General features: G+C 41.9%; 1 protein-coding gene across 1 annotated transcript in view; it reads left to right on the forward strand.

Moving 5' to 3' along the window:
- The window catches only part of PCSK4 (proprotein convertase subtilisin/kexin type 4), a gene marked incomplete at both ends in the record, with an annotated part of 193,199 nt that overhangs the window by 121,941 nt on the left and 51,945 nt on the right, over nt 1-19,313 (forward strand). Inside the window, one exon of the mRNA XM_082247179.1 lies at nt 12,853-12,970. Within this exon, the coding sequence (XP_082103305.1) occupies nt 12,853-12,970 (118 nt within the window). The remainder of the gene's footprint in view (nt 1-12,852; nt 12,971-19,313) is intronic.

Consider the following 19,313-nt stretch of genomic DNA (forward strand, 5'->3'; position numbering starts at 1 on the left):
ATCTTTTTGCTCGATGAGTCCTTGATGCTTCTGGTTGGCTCCGGTTGGGCCTTCTGGATTTTGATTTCTGTCATCCCACCCCTCATTTGTGGTACTGCTTTGGGACGTCCTGAGTTGTTATTAATCAACGAGGACTACGTCTGTCAATGAGCGACAGAGAAAAATGGATTTTTGTAAAATCTTACCGTAAAATCCTTTTCTCTTAAGCTCATTGACAGACGTAGTACCCGCCCCTCTGTTTTGAGTTGGGTTGGGTTAAATTCTCTAAACACTGCTTTGTGACATAACTGATTTTCTGTAGCAGGAAGTGAGAGGATATACCCTCTGGGACTGCCCCTAGGGTGTGGCCAGAACGTTTTCTTTCCTGTCTAGTCCTACTCCTGTAGAGGGCAGCATAACCCGAGTTGTTATTAATCAACGAGGACTACGTCTGTCAATGAGCTTAAGAGAAAAGGATTTTACGGTAAGATTTTACAAAAATCCATTTTTTGTCACTACCTTCTCAATACAGCACAAGAACATTTAAAACATCATTCGGAGACATTGGCACATTCTTAAAAGTGACCGTCTTTTGTCTTATGTGCTACCAGAGCAACCTAGGGTCATTTTCAGAGGGGCCCCTACTTTAAGGGACAAGCTGGCTCCCAATGTTTTGAATCCCCCTGGGCCTAAGCCGACCTTTTTTAGCCAGCTCACTGGCTATTACAAGTGCAACCATTGCCAGACCTGTTCAGTCAATAAAAATAAAAAGAGGAACATCAAGGAATTTCTGTCCACGAGCACAGGTAATACCTTTGACATTAAACCCTTTATCTCTTGCTCCACGACAGGTGTGGTTTATCTGTTGCAATGCCCTTGTGGCTTGCAATATATAGGGAGGACCAAAAGACCCCTATACATCAGATGCAATGAACATTTAGCCAACATTCGAAAGGGGTTTACAAAGCACTCTGTATCCAAGCATTACCGATTAAAGCACAACAAGGAAATTTGTCCCTCACTGGAGTGGAGAGCCCTTTGTTAGGGGGCTCTCCGAGTTGGAAATGTCCTGGATCTACAGGAACAAATGCTTTACCCCTTTCGGTTTAAATGTAGATACAGATATTAATGCTTTTATTGATTATTCTTGATTTGGTCTTTTTATGCTTATTTTTAATTTTGGAATGTTTTTGAGCCTTTATATCGGCTTGATTTGGTCCTGTTTCCGGTGGGAGTTGCACCCGTTCAGGCTCTGTGGTTAATTCTGTACCCCCATTTTTATACTACTAATTTTTTCTTATAATTTATGTGTTTTTAATATTTAGACCCGTTGAGATTGTATAGCGTATGGTGGGCCAGTCTATTCTCAGCCTACTTAGATTTACATTTCCATTTTTTATTACTATATGATTTGGCCATTCTCAGCCTGGATTAGGCGTTTTAGTGGTTATTTATCATATATATAGCTTATTCCGTTATTTGGCTAATGTTAATGGCTACTGTACCGGCTCTTTCGTTATACCGGTTTGATTTTACCAATTCAGACTCAATCCATGAGCAGATCCTTGCGGTGGCAACTCCGGCTGGACCTTAATTTTATTTGTTGTTTTTGTTTTTTATTCTTAATTGTCATTTGCTATATACTCATCAGTTTCCAGGAATGCTGATCGAGCTTCACTAACATTTGAGACAGCAATGGTGGCTTTCTATTGGGTTAGGAGCTGCAGCCGCTGTGTGAACGCTCTCTCTGCAAATGCCTGGTCTTTTCCATGTTCTAATATGGCGCTGCCTGCTTCCCCGACTTCCGGAAGGGACGTATGCCTCTGACGGTATTAATAGTGGTGACTCAGCGCGCCGCCCGCATCCCCTGGAAGACGTCAGTTCTGACAAAACGATCGTAGGGAAGGCGTGCTGACGTCACTACTGTGCGGCCGGAAGTCGGGCGGCGGCGGCTTTTGATTTTGTTTGATGAATGCTTTTATCCTTTGGCATATTGTGAGTGTATTTACATTTATTCGTCCAATAAACTGTGCATACTATCTACACTATTGTGGCCCCACTCTTCTCTTGCATATGTTTGCTTGACTTTTGATGAGGACGAGGTGTCTGGTGCTGTCCCTATACCTGATTGTACTCGGTGGGAGAGGTGGCATACGCTGGAGCTGGCTCTGAGGCTATTTGGTGTTTACCCATGTTACAAATCTGTATCCATCTGGTAAGCGCATACCTCTTATGCATGCTTCACAGCGGCTGACTGAGTGCTCTCTGGTGGTGGATTTTCTCTAACCTGGAGTCCGTTGGAGGCTTTCTTGGACTTGACACTTGATTTTTTGATACCCTCTTAAGAACTTGGACTGTACTCAATTTTCTACTGTTCATACATCTGCTTCTATCAATTGCTAGCGCAGCTTTCTATTACATATTTTTATATTAACGTTACATTTATAATCACAACAGGCTTGATCTAAACGCAGCTATCACAAAATAAATATACATATACATTCCTTGCCATCCTTTGGGTTAAATAGTGTGTATTTATAAACCAAAACTAGAGAAAAGTTTGCACTATGTAGGCCAGACAAAGAATCTTAGATTAAATCATAGATTGTTATATGTAATCTTAAAAAAACAAACCATTTTATAAAAGCAAATATGGTGCTGATCGGATCAACTGTACATGAAGCGATTACAGTACTCTTGCTTGATGAATTCGATTAAAAGGAAATCCTTGTGTCAATGCAGTTTGCCGAAATTATGCTTCAATGGGACACATGAGTATAGCACAGTAATCCTCCAAAGAGAAATAACAATGCCTTAAAATTCATCTATATACATCACAGTACACTCCATCACTTAGTTTGCTGTGCGGGGCGTACCTCAGCAATATTGCACTACAGTGCACATGATCCTTGGGTGGGCACCGAAGCAACAGGTGGAGCCTGAACAGGACACCTCAGAAAAAGATCTACATCAAAAAGATAAGTTACCATAGGGTCTGGTACCACATGATCAGTTAAAGCTAAATAAGTGTTGCAGCGATGATAGCTACCCTAATGGCACTTCCCAGATGTTACAGATTATATGTTTTTTCTAGAAGTTAGAACGAAGGGGACATTCAATGAAGTCTGTGGTCTGGCCCTAAGAGGAAAGATGATGAATCGCATAAATTCCCTTCCCCCCCAAGCAAGGACCATAATGACCCCAATAAAACAAATATCTGGTACAGAAGTAATATATTACCTAGTTAGCTCACAAAGAGGGGAAAACAATTCCCATTTAAAAAGGATTCTGCTCCAATTAAAGCATCCATATTTGAAAGTGTCTAAAACAAATAAGCATAGCATAATTGGTAAACACATCCCACTATAAAACTCCACTCCCACAAAAAGTTGCACCAAAGCCTATTACTTTAAGATGTCATACTATCAATCAAAAAGTGCCAGTCATGTCTTCCCTTTTCACCTAAACATCCACAGGGAGTGTATCTGTATATTCAAAAGAAGCAGATATCCAGCCAGAGGTGTACTGTTCAATAGGCAAACAAACCCTTAATGAGCATATCCGGTAGCAATGTACCATGAGGATCTCCGGTGGCTATATGTGTCCAGGTGAGGAAGAAGCAGAAACATCTGCACTGGGACCATCCCCCTATATACCTCCACCACCTGGCATCCTCCACGCTCGGCGCCAACAATGGCGCGGCCAGCGTCCTGGGCGTGCGCATCACTCCTCACTCAACATCAACAACAAATAATGTGTTGGAGTGCTGCTCATATAAATGTAAAATGGTGCAAGAAAGAAATATATTTTGTATAAAATATGTGTGATACGTCCTCCACGCTCGGCGCCATAGTCGGCTATGTCGGCAAGACGCATTCAGCAGCGGAGTGCTGGAACCAAATGTTTTACATCACATAAAGAAAGTGATACAATTTTAACTCGCACGTCAATTGCTATATTACATATGTTCAGGGATTTTATCTGAAGTATTTAATAGTAGCAAAGTGTGTGTATCTTTCTCCACACACACTTTGCTACTACTGAATACTTCAGATAAAATTGGCACACAAATATAGAGGTCCCTGAACATATGTAATATAGCATAAACAGAGGTGCACTCTATAAAAAAGTTTTAAAATAAAAAAAAACTCCCCATGAGTCCACTAGCGGCGCTCTCAGTGTATTAACCACATACACCTATATTTATTTGAAATAATAAAGTTCCTGGTGGGTGCAATAGTCGGACCGGTGCTTCTCATGTATAATTTTCAAAACGCACGTAAAGAGGTGTGTTTTGAAAATTATAAATGAGAAGCACTGGTCCGACTATTGCACACACCAGGAACTTTATTATTTCAAATAAGAATATAGGTGTATGTGGTTAATACACTGAGAGCGCCGCTAGTGGACTCATGGGGAGTTTTTTTTTTTATAGAGTGCCCCTCTGTTTATGTTTATTGTGTTAATAGTGGCAGCTGTGTTTTTTATGTGCTTTGAGTGCAATTTTTTGCATTCGAATACATATGTGTTAGCGCTGGGTGAGTAGGATATAGCATTGTTATTTTCTCTACTCCTAGTTGTATATGTAATATAGCAATTGATGTGTGAATTAAAATTGTATCTCTTTCTTTATGTGATGTAAAACAGTTGGTTCCAGCACTCCGCTTCTGAATGCAGAGCAGAGGCGTAACTAGAACCTTCAGGGCCCCGATGCAAGAAACCATGAAGGGCCCCCCAGACCCCTGGCCGGGGCCCTTCCCTTCAAGCCCGGGGCTCTTCCCACTAATCCTGGGGCTCTTTACTCTCATTGCATGGCCTTTTATTATGGTCCCGCATCAGGATCCTTTCACAAGTTCTGCAGTGGGCCCCCTTCCTGCAATCTTGGGGCCTCCCCACAGTGGTGAAATGCCAGGGCCCGGTCGCAAGTGTGACCTTTGAGATCCTAGAAGTTCACCCACTGGTTTGCTACCGGGCCCCCTGGAGCATGGGGCCCGGTAGCGATTGCAACCCCTGTAGTTACGCCCCTGATGCAGAGTATGGGCAGAGCCAACATAGCAGAGTATGGGCTTTTTATTGGGTTAAATCGCATTATCGGGTTAACACACACCTGGGGATTAATTATCCCATTCTCCACTTGATAAAACACACAAGGTTCACCGACCAATCAGATCCCTCCGAGGAAGGCATGCAGTCCTGGTACCGACACGCGCTTAGGGGAGGGGCTAGGCACATTGTCTTTGCAGTGAGATGACATTGGATGCATGCAGCAACGGCGGCATACTTGAACTAAATGTTCATGCTTTGTGGAAATCACGTGTATAGACTGGTGCGCTGTAGCACCAGTACCATGTGAGTGGTTTTAGCTTTTTTAATAAAACAATTACTTTTTATCTACATTTATTTTCACTATAAATTCCCTCTATTTTGTCCCATGCATGGATGGCTGAGCAGTAGAACAGCTAATCTGGAATACATTTCTCCAGAAGATCATCATCCGGCAATCCGTGGTGGCATTCAAGGATAACATTGAATCAATCCAAGCGCATTGATTTAACCCTTGAGGTAAGCCCATACCCTTAGGGGGAAATAGCAAATAAAGGAACACCTATTTATATGTCTTTGCAACACTGACCTCTGCGGACTATCTAGCAAAGTGATAATTGAACAAGGGTGATTGAGCTTCATTACTATTGTGGATTCAATCAACACAGATATTTGAACTTTCACTTTGATACTTCTCATTATTGCAACACGGATTCTGTATAGTTATAATTACACCAGTGGTTTTATTTGTATATTTACGGCTCCCGGTATACTCATTTTATTTAGTACAGCACACTCAGGTCTTGTATAATTGATTTTTATTGATTAGATATATAGATACAATTTTTATTTTATTGCCTATATTGAGGATATTCTACCATTGGCTTTATTTGTACATTTATAATTCACGGTACACTTACTACATTTGGCACAATACATTTTTGGTTTATATAATTGATGTTTATTTACATTTAAGGTCACAATAGTAGCAATGTATCACACATATTTTATACAAAATATATTTCTTTCTTTCACCATTTTACATTTATATGCGCAGCACTCCAACACATTATTTGTACACCAGCACCCACCTAAAGGGGAGTGATCAGTGCCAGCAGCATCTATATACCATCTCCACACATAGTTGCTCACGTGATTATGCTAATTACAACATCAACAACAGTCCATCAAAGTCTAGTGTAATGTATATAGATGCATTTTAACCATTGTTATTTCTCTTTAGTGGATTACTATACTATACTCATGCGTCTGGATGCTTAACTTCGGCAAAACGTGCTGATACAGGAGGATTTCCTTTTCATTGGATTTATCGAACAAGAGTACTGTAATCACTTGATGTACAGTTGATCTGATAAGCCAGAGCTCGACAAACCCCGGGCGCCAGGTCGCATTGGTGACTAGAATTAGCGGCCTGGCACCTGGGTTACACTGCCGGAGGGGTCTTGTCGCCAGACATCCCCAGTCTCCTGCGAAGTGGGGGGAGTCTTCCGCATGTGGGCTGCTGCTCCCTGACACCCGCAAGCGCCACACCCGCATGTGGGAGATTCCCGCACCTCTCAGGAGACTTGGGATGTCAGGCGAAAGAACGGTGTGTGTCAGTTGTACCCAGCCAGCAGTACTCGCCAGCAGTACCAGCCGGCAGTACCCACAGCAATACCAGCCAGCAGTACCCACCAGCAGTAAATCACATGTGTTTGGGGTGTAAATAGCCCCCAGCACATAATTGTAAATATCCCAGCATGTGTAGTGTTTGACTCCTACCACCATGACCACTTCAAATCACTGTTCCTTTAACCAGTTCTGGACCGGAAGGATTTTTTTGCGATTCATTACTTTAACGGAAAATTGCATGGTTGTGCGATGCTGTATCGAAATAAAATTGATGTCCTTTTTCCCACAAATAGAGCTTTCTTTTGGTGGTATTTGATCACCTGTGCGATTTTTTTAATTTTTTGCGCTATAAACAAAAAAACTATTCTGAAAAAAAACAATATTTTTCACATTCTGCTATTCCATTCCCGAAAAAAATATTTAAAAATCCAATTTTTTCATCCTTTTAGGCCAATTTGTATTCTGCTACATATCTGTGGTAAAAAAAAAATCGCAATAAGCGTATTTTAAATGGTTTGCACAAAAGTTATTGCGTCTACAAACTAGGGGAAAGATTTATGTAATTTTTATTTCTTTTTTTACTAGTAATGGCGATCTGCGATTTTGAGCGGGACTGCGACATTGCGCCGACAGATCGGACCCCTAACTGACCTTTTTGACACTTGTGGGGGGACCAGTGACATTACTACAGTAATCAGTGCTAAAAATATGCACTTACTGTAATAATGACACTGCCAGGGAAGGGGTTAACCAAGTGGGTGATGAAAAGGTTAACTGTAAGCCTAGGGGAGTGTTCACTAACTGTGGGGGGAGGGGCTTATGAAATGACCATAGAGACTTGTAATCCTATATAGAAGGCGCTCTGTGATTAATTTAGAGAGAAGAATGGTCGGCTGTGCTTACAACAGCTGACCGTTCTTCTCTCTCAGCGGGGAGCGATCGTCAGTGGCCGGCGGCAATCGGCATCCCTTGCTCGCCCCCCCCAGCACCACGCGTGCGACCGACGTAGCACTACGTCGGTTTGCGCAGCCGAGCCAGCCTGTCGCAGTAAAACTGCAGCAGGAGGTCGGCAAGTGGTTAATATCTCTCAGAAGAAGTAAACCAAGTACACACGGGTCGAATGCCGGGAAACATCAGCCGGTTCAATAAAAAACGGCTGCCAAGGGGCCTATGTGTATGGCTGCCGGTCTGACAGAAGCGGGCCATTTGGCATGCGTGAAAAAACAGGCTCCTAACTTTTTTAGCTGGCTCCTAGATTTCAAACAAATTTGTCAAGCACCATGATATTTGCTTTTATGAAATTTCTTTGTTTTTAAAGATTGTGTATAATGTAGGTTTCTATCTAAGACTCCTTGTCTGGCCTATATAGTCCGACTTTTTCTCTAGTTTTGGTTAAAGCTGCATGATTAATCGTATAGGAATCGTGATCTCGATTCACCCCCCCTCCTACGATCTCACTCCCGAATGTTGACGATTCTCACTCAGTGTTCTAGACAGCTGCAGCCCACATGCCAGAGACTTGGGATGCCTGGCTGACACACGGGCGATATCGCAGCTGTCTGTGTCGGAGCTGAGCTGACAGAACGGAGCCGATACTTCCTGTGTAATTCCGGCTCCGTTCTGTCACAGGCGGCGTGATATCAAATGCACTCCCGACTGTGAGAGGAGACCGAGGAGAGCAAGGCTACAGGAGGCATCGGCTCTGCGCTGCTCCTCACTTCACCAGCAGTACTCACCACAAACAGTACACACCAAATAGTACCAACAGCAGTACACTACACACCACCAACAGTACCCACAGCATTACCTACCAAACAGTACCCGCAGCAGTACCCGCAGCAGTACCACCAGCCAGCAGTACGCGCGGCAGTACCCACCAGCCAGCAGTACCCACCAACCAACAGTACCCACAGCAGTACCCACCAGCCAGCAATACCCAGGGGTAATACTAGTTACGGCTCTATATCAAATGGTATAGGGAAACTCGCAGCAGAAATTTGTAATTTTTCTCCCCTAGTTTTCAAATCCAGACGATTAACACTCAAGTTGTTGTCTCAGCACACATTAGGCTACATGCACACAGGCGGTTTGTCCTGTTGGCATCAAATCTTCAATTACTCCAGTGTTACTCCAGTGTTCAGGATGTACAGGTGCAGTGTCCAGTCTGTCAGAAGCCTGTCAATATGCTATGACTGGCTGAAAAACGCAGCAGCGGGAAGCTATACTCACATTTGGGGCTGTATGCATTCCGGGGCGTATGACATAGAAGATTTCCTGTATTCGGGATACACTGATGTCCCCATCAGGGAACCCACCCTGAAAAATTCCATGTAGTCATTATGCTTATAGACTAAAAGTGGCTACAAAGAGGGAATCAGCAGCACTAAAATGCAAAACAAAGACAGGAAATTGTTTGACGCACAGCTTGTTCGGTAAGTTTTGAAAAATAAAAGATAAAAGCTGATTCGTTTCCATGCAGAGTTGCTCCAGATTCTGGATAGATTGTTAGGGGTTTCAAGCTACAAGGTGCTTTTATACAGGCATACCCCGCTTTATGTACACTTGCGAGTACGGACAGATTGGCGTCTATGGGAAATCCTGGTCAGCTTGATATGGCACTGCTCCCGAATCAGAAGTGACAGGGAGACCAAACTTGGAGAGCTCCGAGAGGGGACCCAGGGCTACAACATATCTGATTTTGGGGTCGGCCAGCTTGCCTGGGTAATCCAGCCATGTCGTATTCCTGGGTCCCCTTAACATGCTCTCCAAATTTGGTGTCCTTGTCACTTATGGTTCGGGAGCAGTGCCATGTCAAGCCGACTAAGATTTTCCATAGACGCCAATGTTAAAAACTGGGAGCAGTGCAATGTCAAGTTGACTAAGATTTCCCATAGAGCTAGTATATATATTTTTTTTAATTTATATCTTTATTAATTTTTTTACAACATATAATTATAACCACAAAAAAATACGAAAAATACATAAAGCTCCCCCCTGATCCCCTGTTAACATACATTACATGAAGTGAAATAGGACCAATCTGTATCATATACAGCTAGTATATTTACATACAGTGGGGATCGAAAGATTGGGCACCCCAGGTAAAAATTTGTATTAATGTGCATAAAGAAGCCAAGGAAAGATGGAAAAATCTCCAAAAGGCATCAAATTACAGATTAGACATTCTTATAATATGTCAACAATAGTTAGATTTTATTTCCATCAGTTACACTTTCAAAATAACCGAAAACAAAAAAAATGACGTCTGCAAAAGTTTGGGCACCCTGCAGAGTTAATATCTTGTACTGCCCCCTTTGGCAAGTATCTCAGCTTGTAAACCCTTTTTATAGCCAGCCAAGAGTCTTTCAATTCTTGTTTGAGGTATCTTTGCCCATTCTTCCTTACAAAAGTCTTCCAGTTCTTTGAGATTTCTGGGCTGTCTGTCACGCACTGCTCTTTTAAGGTCTATCCATAGATTTTCAATTATATTGAGGTCAAGAGATTGTGAAGGCCATGGCAAAACCTTCAGTTTACGCCTCTTGATGTAATCCCCCGTGGATTTCGAGGTGTGTTTAGGATCATTATCCATTTGTAGAAGCCATCCTCTCTTTAACTTCAGCTTTTTCACAGATGGCATCAAGTTACCATCCAAAATTTGCTGAAATTTTATTGAATCCATTTTTCCTTCTACTCGTGAGATGTTCCCTGTGCCACTGGCTGCAATACAACCCCAAAGCATGATTGATCCACCCCCATGCTTAACAGTTGGACAGAGGTTCTTTTCATTAAATTCTGTGCCCCTTCTTCTCCAAACGTACCTGTGCTCATTCTGGCAAAAAAGTTCAATTTTAACCTCATCGGTCCACAGAACTTGTTTCCAAAATGCATCAGGCTTGTCTATATGTTCATTTGCAAAGTTCAAATTCTGATTTTTGTGGTGAGGACATAGAAGAGGTTTTCTTCTGATGACTCTTCCGTGAAGACCATATTTGTACAAGTATCTCTTTTATAGTGGAATAGTGTACCACAACTCCAGTGTCTGCAAGATCTTTCTGGAGGGATCGTGCAGTCAAACGTGGGTTTTGAATTGTTTTTCTCACAATCCTGCGAGCTGTTCTGTCTGATATTTTTCTTGGTCTTCCAGATCGTGCTTTAACTTCCACTGTTCCTGATGACTGCCATTTCTTAATTACATTCCAAACAGAGGATATTGACATCTGAAAACGCTTTGCTATCTTCTTATAGCCTTCTCCAGCTTTGTGAGCGTCAACTATTTTCAGTTTCAGTTTTCTAGACAACTGCTTAGAAGATCCCATGGTGCTGATTGTTGGGGCAAGGTCAGATGAGTCTGGGCATTTAAAACCTTTGAGATTGACATCACCTGGTCTTCCCAGACGATGATTGAGAACAATCCATGACACTGGCAGGTCTCAGCCTTGAAAGGGGGCAGTGCATGCTATAAATTCTGCAGGGTGCCCAAACTTTTGCAGACGCCATTTTTTTGTTTTCTGCTATTTTGAAAGTGTAAATGATGGAAATAAAATCTAACTTTTGTTGACATATTATAAGAATGTCTAATCTGTAATTTCATGCCTTTTGGAGATTTTTCCATCTTTCCTTGACTTCTTTATGCACATTAATACAAAATTTTACCTGGGGTGCCCAAACTTTCGATCCCCACAGTGAAAAAAGGTATTGCTTCACTTTAAGTACATTTTCGCTTTACAAACATGCTCTGGTCCCATTGTGTACCTAAAAAGTTGGGTATGCCAGTATTAATGTTACATTTACCCTACTGTGAAAAGCTTTAGGCAGGTGTGAAAAAATGCTGCACATTAGGAATGCTTTCAGAAATAGAAGTGTCAATGGCCTATTTTGATCAATTAACAAACTGAAAATAAATGAACATGAGACATCCAAATCAAATTCATATTTGGTGTGTTCATCTTTTCCTTCAAAACAGCATTAGTTCTTCCAAGTATGCTTGCACACAGTTTAATCAGTACTAATCAGTACTAATCATGTAATCCCATACAGACTCTGATTTTGAGATCCGTGTTCTATGGGGGAAAAAAATCATCTCTTCCAGGACTCCTTGTTCTTCTTTATGCTGAAAATAGTTCTTGCCATGGTGTATTACCTGTGACATAAAACTGGCTTCCAAAATCTCACCTAGTCGCAGAGTTTGACTTTTCCTCACCCAGTTTTTAAGTTTCCTACACAGCTGTTTGTTTCATTTAATGACTGTATTTCAACTTGCATAAGAAATTGGTGACCATTAGCAAATGGTTGGTATAATTGAATAATCATACGCCTGGCTCTAATCCTACAAAATCCAAGAGTTTGTGCAGGTGTAATAAATGACACTGGTATTAAGCCATTGGATATTAATATGATGAAGATTTTCTTTTCTGTTCGCTCGCTTTGCATTTTGTAGATTAGTAAAAAAAAATACAAATATATTTTTGAATTATTGATTCATTATTGAATTATTTTACAGCATTTCTTCACACCTGCCTAAACTTGTGCACAGTACTGCATATTAATGCTATTAGCCCATTGAAGTGACTGACTTCAGCTAATGGAAATAAATGACCTGGTGTTTCCTAGAGCAGGGGTCTGCAAACTATGGCCCTCCAGTTGTTCAGGAACTAAAATTCCCATCATGCCTAGTCATGTCTATGAATGTCTGAGTATTACAATGCCTTATGGGACGTGTAGCTTCACAACAGCTGGAGGGCTGTAGTTTGGGGATCCCTGTCCTAGAGGATTGCCTGTCCTGGACTGTCCTCAATGATTGCCTGGTATCTGGAAAATACTTTTAGAAGTGACTTATGCAGGTTGCAGAGGAAGGAGAAAGCAGGCGGTATCCAAATCAGGTGCTATGGACTAAGTCAAGTACATGCTATATGAGGATATGCTTTGTTCATTTTTCTTTTCATAGGTTTACAACCACTTAAATGCTGCATAAATTATTACAGGGCTTCATTACATTTTCCCCTATATCTGTCTGGAGTTCAGCTTTAAATTGTGAGCATTCCAGCAATGCATATGTGTATTTGAAAAGTGATTATATATTCCACATAGGCAAGATTTCAAGTGTTGGAAAGAGAATAAAGTAGAGCATACAGCATGTGGAAAATTGTTGACTGAGAGAGTATATTATTCAGTATTGGGCTCTGTTTATTTTTTCTCTAGTGAGTCGTCATTATGGTTATGGACTTTTGGATGCTGGGAAAATGGTAGATCTTGCCCAGAAGTGGGAAATGACGCATCCTCAGAGAAGATGTGAGGTCAACATTGTAAACAGCCCTCAGTCAGTATTGTGTTTTCTATATATGTATATTAGAAACATTTGCTACCATAAAAAAATGTATTCACTTATTTATTATCTAGCGCTATAGATTGTTGAAATAATAATCTGTTTTACCACATGGTCCTTGTCTAAAATTACCTAATGGTGACTTTTTTGTCTACTATTTGTATGCGCAGCGTTTCTGCAATATTTTTTTTTTATTTAAATACCTCCTTGTAACATTGTGCTTTTTAGCGGTATAAATGAAAAGGGATTGATTGTTAGGGGGTTTGCTGGCTTTGCTTTTTTAAAGGTGTCACACTGGGCTCCATGGATATTTGCTTCCCTGTCTGTTCCGTGTGGTGCGTTTGGGGTGCCATTTAAAACTAATATTGTCACAGATTACCTTTCATTACCGCCAAATATGGCAATGCACAAAGCGTCAGTTTTTTTTTATCTTTTGGTATCACAACTCATAGGTGTGACATCACCATTCTTTCCAATGAAGACCCGTACTTGTAATGGCGACCAAAAGTACAACTGCAGTTGCAAACATGATCTTGGTAACAAAATTTGCAACTGGCAAAGGCCTTTACTGTAAAAGTGATCTAAGTGGCTCTACAGCTGCCCGATCACTTTTACAGGGAGTGGAAGGGAGGCCCCTCCCGCCGCTGTTTCCCAGTTCTCCTGTTCACTGGGAAGCCCGAGACCACCACACAAAGTTGGGGCAAGTTGCAGACAGGTTTTAGTACAGTAAATAGAGGCCAAATATGTCAGGTCTCAAACCTGCATACGCCTACGAAATGGTAAAAAATTACAGTACTGGAAACTAATAAATGGAAAAAAAGCCTTTAAATGCCTTTTTTGCTCATCAGTTTAGAGTAAACCATAAATGATGGCCCCAGAATTTTTGCTGTCACTCTGATGTTTGCAACAATATACAACGTGGCACGGTCCCAGTTTACATACATGTGTACACCCTGTACGCTTGTTTGCATTTGTGGGTCTGTGCAGGGTGATGTAGTTGCATGTATTTATTTATTTTTTTTAAATAAATTTATATTTTTAATATTTTTCATTTAACTTTATTGCTATCACAGGGTGGCCCCTATGTGATTGCATTGGGCAGGTGGCAGGTACTCTTTATGGAGACATTAGGGGTTTATTAGACCTTTGATATCTTACCTGCCCTCTGCTACAGCTGATCAAGCACAGCACTGTGCTTGATTTGCTGTGCACTCTGCATTTGAGCCAGGTTTTGGAATGCTTAGAGCTGCACATTTCTGGCTTAACACACAACCGAGGAGATCAGGGCACAGATGTTCCTTGATTTCTCTCTCGCCATCCTAAAGGCTCTAGTTTGGCTCCTGGGAGGAGCAGGAGAGCCTGGGAACCACAGAGTGGAAGGAAGGATAGAGTGGGGCAAAAACTCATAGCTGAAATGTTATAATTTTGTTCAGCTAGCTTTCAAATCCAGACAATTAAGATGACAGGTGGCCATCTTACCACAAGCATCGTATTTGGCATAACACAGGGTCTGTATTTGTTGGCCTCAGAAAACCAGCCCTGAAAAATGCTGTGCAGTCATTGCTGGAGTGCATACATGTAGGCAGAAACCACCAATTTGGAGAAGCGCTCCAATACGTGAGCTTAGTCATGCATTTATACTATTCTACATGTACCTCTCACTACCTAAATGGGAGGTACACGTAAATGGTTTCTTCAAACTTCTTTTGTGCAGATATATGCTTCACAATTTCAGTGTTTAACAAGAGTGGCAAACTCCGAAGTCCTTAACAAATATAATATGTAAATCTCCCTGCAAAGGTGTGGTCATATATTTTACAATAAGCCACGTCAATACTCTGATCCAAACCAATATATATTGGGACTTCTAAAAAGACAAATCTAAGGCACATATACTCCAGAGGAAACCTTTCCTCTAATAATACCCAGTGCTTCTATGTTCAGTGACAGTGGTATCAGAAATGAAATCCTGGTTAAAACTTTTAATACACCGGTAAAGGGCACTGCCATTTTTATGGAAGGTCTAAAAATCAGGTATGTATATAAATTTACTGTGTGTTTGTATATATACATTTATATTCATGCTGATGTCCTACACTTAATGTAAAACATCTGCATTCTTAGAGAGCGCATCACATTGCTACTTGGCGGAACTGCAGCCTTTTCATCTACTGAAGACGATGCTCAAAATCAGGAAAAAGATAGGCCTGCATTTTTGACTGTAGAGATTTGGAAAACAAGGCAGCCAGATACAAACCACTTTTCTGTTGAGGTGTGTTGCCTGAACTGGTTGAATGCAGAAAGTAAATAATGGATTTACATTCAACTTTAGTTTGTCATATAATGACCGATCCTCCAGGTCCTGAGCAGCGCTTCATCTAGAATCTGTTTTACAGATAATTGTCCAGAAGCTGAAAAGCTGATGGTCTCCAAGATTTCTCGAAAAACATTTTTTTTTTTAGCTAGTTGTGGAGTCAACCAATTTTACCTATGCTGTAAAAGAGTAATTTTCGTGACAAGTTTTTACAAGTAATTTTTTAAACAATTTTAATCTTAATCCATTACAAATGCTACAAATTTTCACTTTAAATAAGAAAACGGATGGTTTAAACACTGAAAATTATCTTATCAGAAAATTGTAGTTGCCTGGCTGTGATTCTGATCCAACAGCCTGAGTATATTCAAAACCACAGACCTTGAATGAGAATGCAGATTAAAGAGTACTGACTGCCCTGACTTATCTTGCAGCATGCTTGATCTGGGTCAGTGACTAAGTTTTTGTATTTTATGCTTAATCTTTATTAGATTTTTTGTTGCTACCCAAATACACTGGAAAAATAAAAAGGGGATAACAGAAGGATCAGAAGGTTCAGGTTTAGATCTGTAATCAGTACAGTACATATATCAGTAACCATAGGTTATATATACTAGTACATAAGGCAAGTCAGTAGGTTATACATACTAGTAAATAGGGCAAGTCAAAGTACTACACTGTAATTCCTCGATAGGTAGATAACAAAGGAGCATAATTATCCTCTTAGTAAGTGGGGCGTGAGATAAGCAATCGTCTATTTTTTGCGTAGGGTGAAGTTTTGGGGGTATGCCTATACCAGCTATCTAGGAAACACTGAATGACCTTCAATTGAAGAGGGCTTTCATCAAGGAGAGCAAAAGGGAAACCCTCCTCAGGCGCTTACATAACTGTACGGTCATAACCAGACAAATGTGTAAAAGGCTGAACAACATTGTAATAGCCCATAAACGTGGGTAAGTATTGCATTTTACCACTTCTAGACTGGAAGGTTTTACTGTCTTAATAACCTGGCCATTTTATGCAATTTGGCACTGCATGATTTTAACTGGTAATTGCGCAATCATGCAATGCTGTACCCAAACAAAATTTATGTCCTTTTTTCCCCCACAAATAGAGCTTTCTTTTGGTGGTATTTGATCACATCTGCGGTTTTTATAATGATTTTCATTTATATAAATGAAAAAATATTTGACGTTTCTCTTTCGTTCATTGACCGTTGGGTTATGCTGCTCTTCCTAGGTGTAGGACACTAGATGGAAAAGAGTTAACAAAGACTTTGATCACGCCCATGGGTAGTCCCAGGGGGTATACTCCCACTTCCTACTCTAGGACGTCAGTTTTTTTCTGCCTAGGAGTAAAGACCTAGCTCCCTGCTGGGATATCTGGTCCTGGCATTTTTTCTCAATTTTAACCACTTACCGCAAATCGACGTAGCCCTTCGGTCGGCTGCAATAAGTGGCTGTAACGGGGTGATGCCTGCAACTAGAGGCATCATCCTGGTACCATTTTATTTAGAGTTGGTGGTCAGCTTTCAGGCGTTGATGACCGATGCGGCTCTGGAGCTGCTCGATCGTTACCCCAGCAAGCGGGAGGGGACGTCCCCCCCCCCCTCCCACCACCTTCTGCGGCTCGCCCGGGTCTCCCGTCCCATCGGAGACCTGAGCAACCAGCCGGCGCGTCCGCTGGCTGGTTGGATTCCCAATCAAAGCTGGATGCGACTTCGATCGGGTCTCCGATGACGTAAATCGGGGGTGGCGTCCATGACGTCAAGTCCGGGTTTAATCGGCTGCTAAAGGCGCCAAATTTAAAAAGTGACTGTATTGAATGTTTATTACTACATTTACTAGTGCCTTATTGTACTTGTCCCCTCCTGCACCTGATGTACTGTGCACCTTTGCTTCCCCTTGGTGTTCCCCTTTTGATTCCTAGTTTGATATGTTTCTTTGTTAAATGATATTTTCTTAAATAAATATTATAGATTTAAAAAAAAAAAAAGTGACTGTATTCAAAAATGCTATTTTCGGCATTTTGAATACATTTAAGTGCAGTGGAGAGGGTTTAGGTTCTTTTAGACCCCCGATCACTCCATAAAGTAATAATTTTAACTGTAGCCGTGAGCTCGCGCACGAAAGAAAACGTATACGGAAGTCGTGCCCCCAAATTAAATCGCTGTTCAAACCACACGTGTGAGGGATCGCCGCGATCGCCAGAGCGAGAGCAATAATTTAATAAAAGAGCTACTCTCACAATAAAAATTATTGCAGCTAAAAAAGAGCTACTCTCTAACCCTAAACTGATAACCTTTAAACATTTTTAAAGTGTCGCCTATAGAGATTTTTACTGACCGTAGTTTGTTGCCATTCCACAGGTGTGCGCAATTTTAAACCGTAACAGGGTATCGATTTACTCCGCCTGACAGCTTTCACAATATACAAAAAAATGGGCTAACTTTACTGTTTAGTTTTTTTTTTTTAAATGCAGTGAAATCTAATTTTGCCCAAAAAAAATGGCGTTTGAAAGACCGCTGCGCAAATACTGCGTGACAAAAAATATTGCAATGACCGCCATTTTATTCGCCAGAGTCTTTGCTAAAAAAATATATATAATGTTTGGGGGTTCTAAGTAGTTTTCTAGCAAAAAATACTGATTTTAACTTGTAAACAAAATGTGTCAAAAATAGGCTCGGTCCTTAAGTGGTTAAACAACATTTTTTCCTTTTTTTTTTTTTTTTTTTTCCTTCTACAATCAAGCTGTTCCTGTGAGAACTTCAATCAACTGCTGGACTGGGTGACACACTGGATATTTTAGATCCTAAAGCCCCGTACACACGTACCGATTGTCGGCCGAACGATCGGCCATCTTTTGTCCAGGGCTGTTGTGTCTGTTGAAAACTGCAAAAGACTGCACACGAATTTTGTCGGCCAACAACAGCCGACTGCAGAAGTGATGTCATGTGATGGTTAACTTTCCTTGTCTTTTTTCTTTTCTGAGCATGCCCAGTCTTGCAAATCTGCTGTCTGTCGGCCGAAATCTGTACTGACTGGCGAACAATCGGCCGTTCTGGTGTTGGCCAACAAAAATTTTAATGTCTACACGACAGATTCTTTTCGGCCGAAAGTGCGCTGTCGGCTGTCGGAAGCTTCATACTAACAAGCCTACAATCGGCGGATCGGTCGTCGGCCGAATATTTACGGCCGACAATCAGTACGTGTGTACGGGGCTTTACAGTCCCCCCAGTCTGGCCAGCTAGTGCGTGCAGACTGTAGCTCCGCGCTCAGTGGGCTGCGACATAGCCGCACTGGACGGGGGCTGTGCGGCGAGTGGAACACCTCGCAAGGACGCACATAACCGAGTTGCAGCCTGAGTCGCAGCGTACCCCTGGCCCGCAGCTTCCCCCCATACCAAGATGGGGAGTTCTGCCTGGAGTGGTGCCCGCACGGGCTCCAAAGTTGTAGTGAGTAACTTGTTCCCCCTTTCTTCTCCTCTTGGAAACTTTGGGTAGAAACGGGCCCAATCTGAGGTGGTCGGTCCCTCCTGTGACCTTCCAACTCTTCTGGTACCCCATTTAAAAAAAGGGCCTCCGTGCTAATTATCCCTCCCCCCTCCCAACCGGAGGCAGTGCTGGTGGTGAGGAATGTGTATGGGGAGCTGTGACTGGTAGGGGCTGGGAGCGGAGTGTGGCTGTTCCCTGTGGCGGAGTGTGGCATGCTTTTTTGTCCTGGTGGGGGGTCCCTAGTAAGCTCCCCCCACCTTGCTGACTAGTATGTTTGTACATGCTCCCGTGGTGCCTCCATTTTATTGTAGCCTCGTTCTATTGCACTCGGTGGCCATGTTCTGGAAACTTCCATAGAAGTCTATGGGCGGCCATTTTTCTGTAGTCCTATGGAGTGGTGTGCGGCGGGGGCCTCTAGTGGTGACACGGCCTTCCTAATTCCTCTCAGAACGGCATGGAACAGGCTTGACTGATGCTAGTGGCCCTCACTCTGTACGGTGTGGTGAGTCTCCGGGGTTGTATGTGACCCC

Source organism: Pelophylax lessonae (genome assembly GCF_965119305.1).
Source record: "Pelophylax lessonae genome assembly, chromosome: 1".
NCBI lineage: Eukaryota > Metazoa > Chordata > Amphibia > Anura > Ranidae > Pelophylax > Pelophylax lessonae.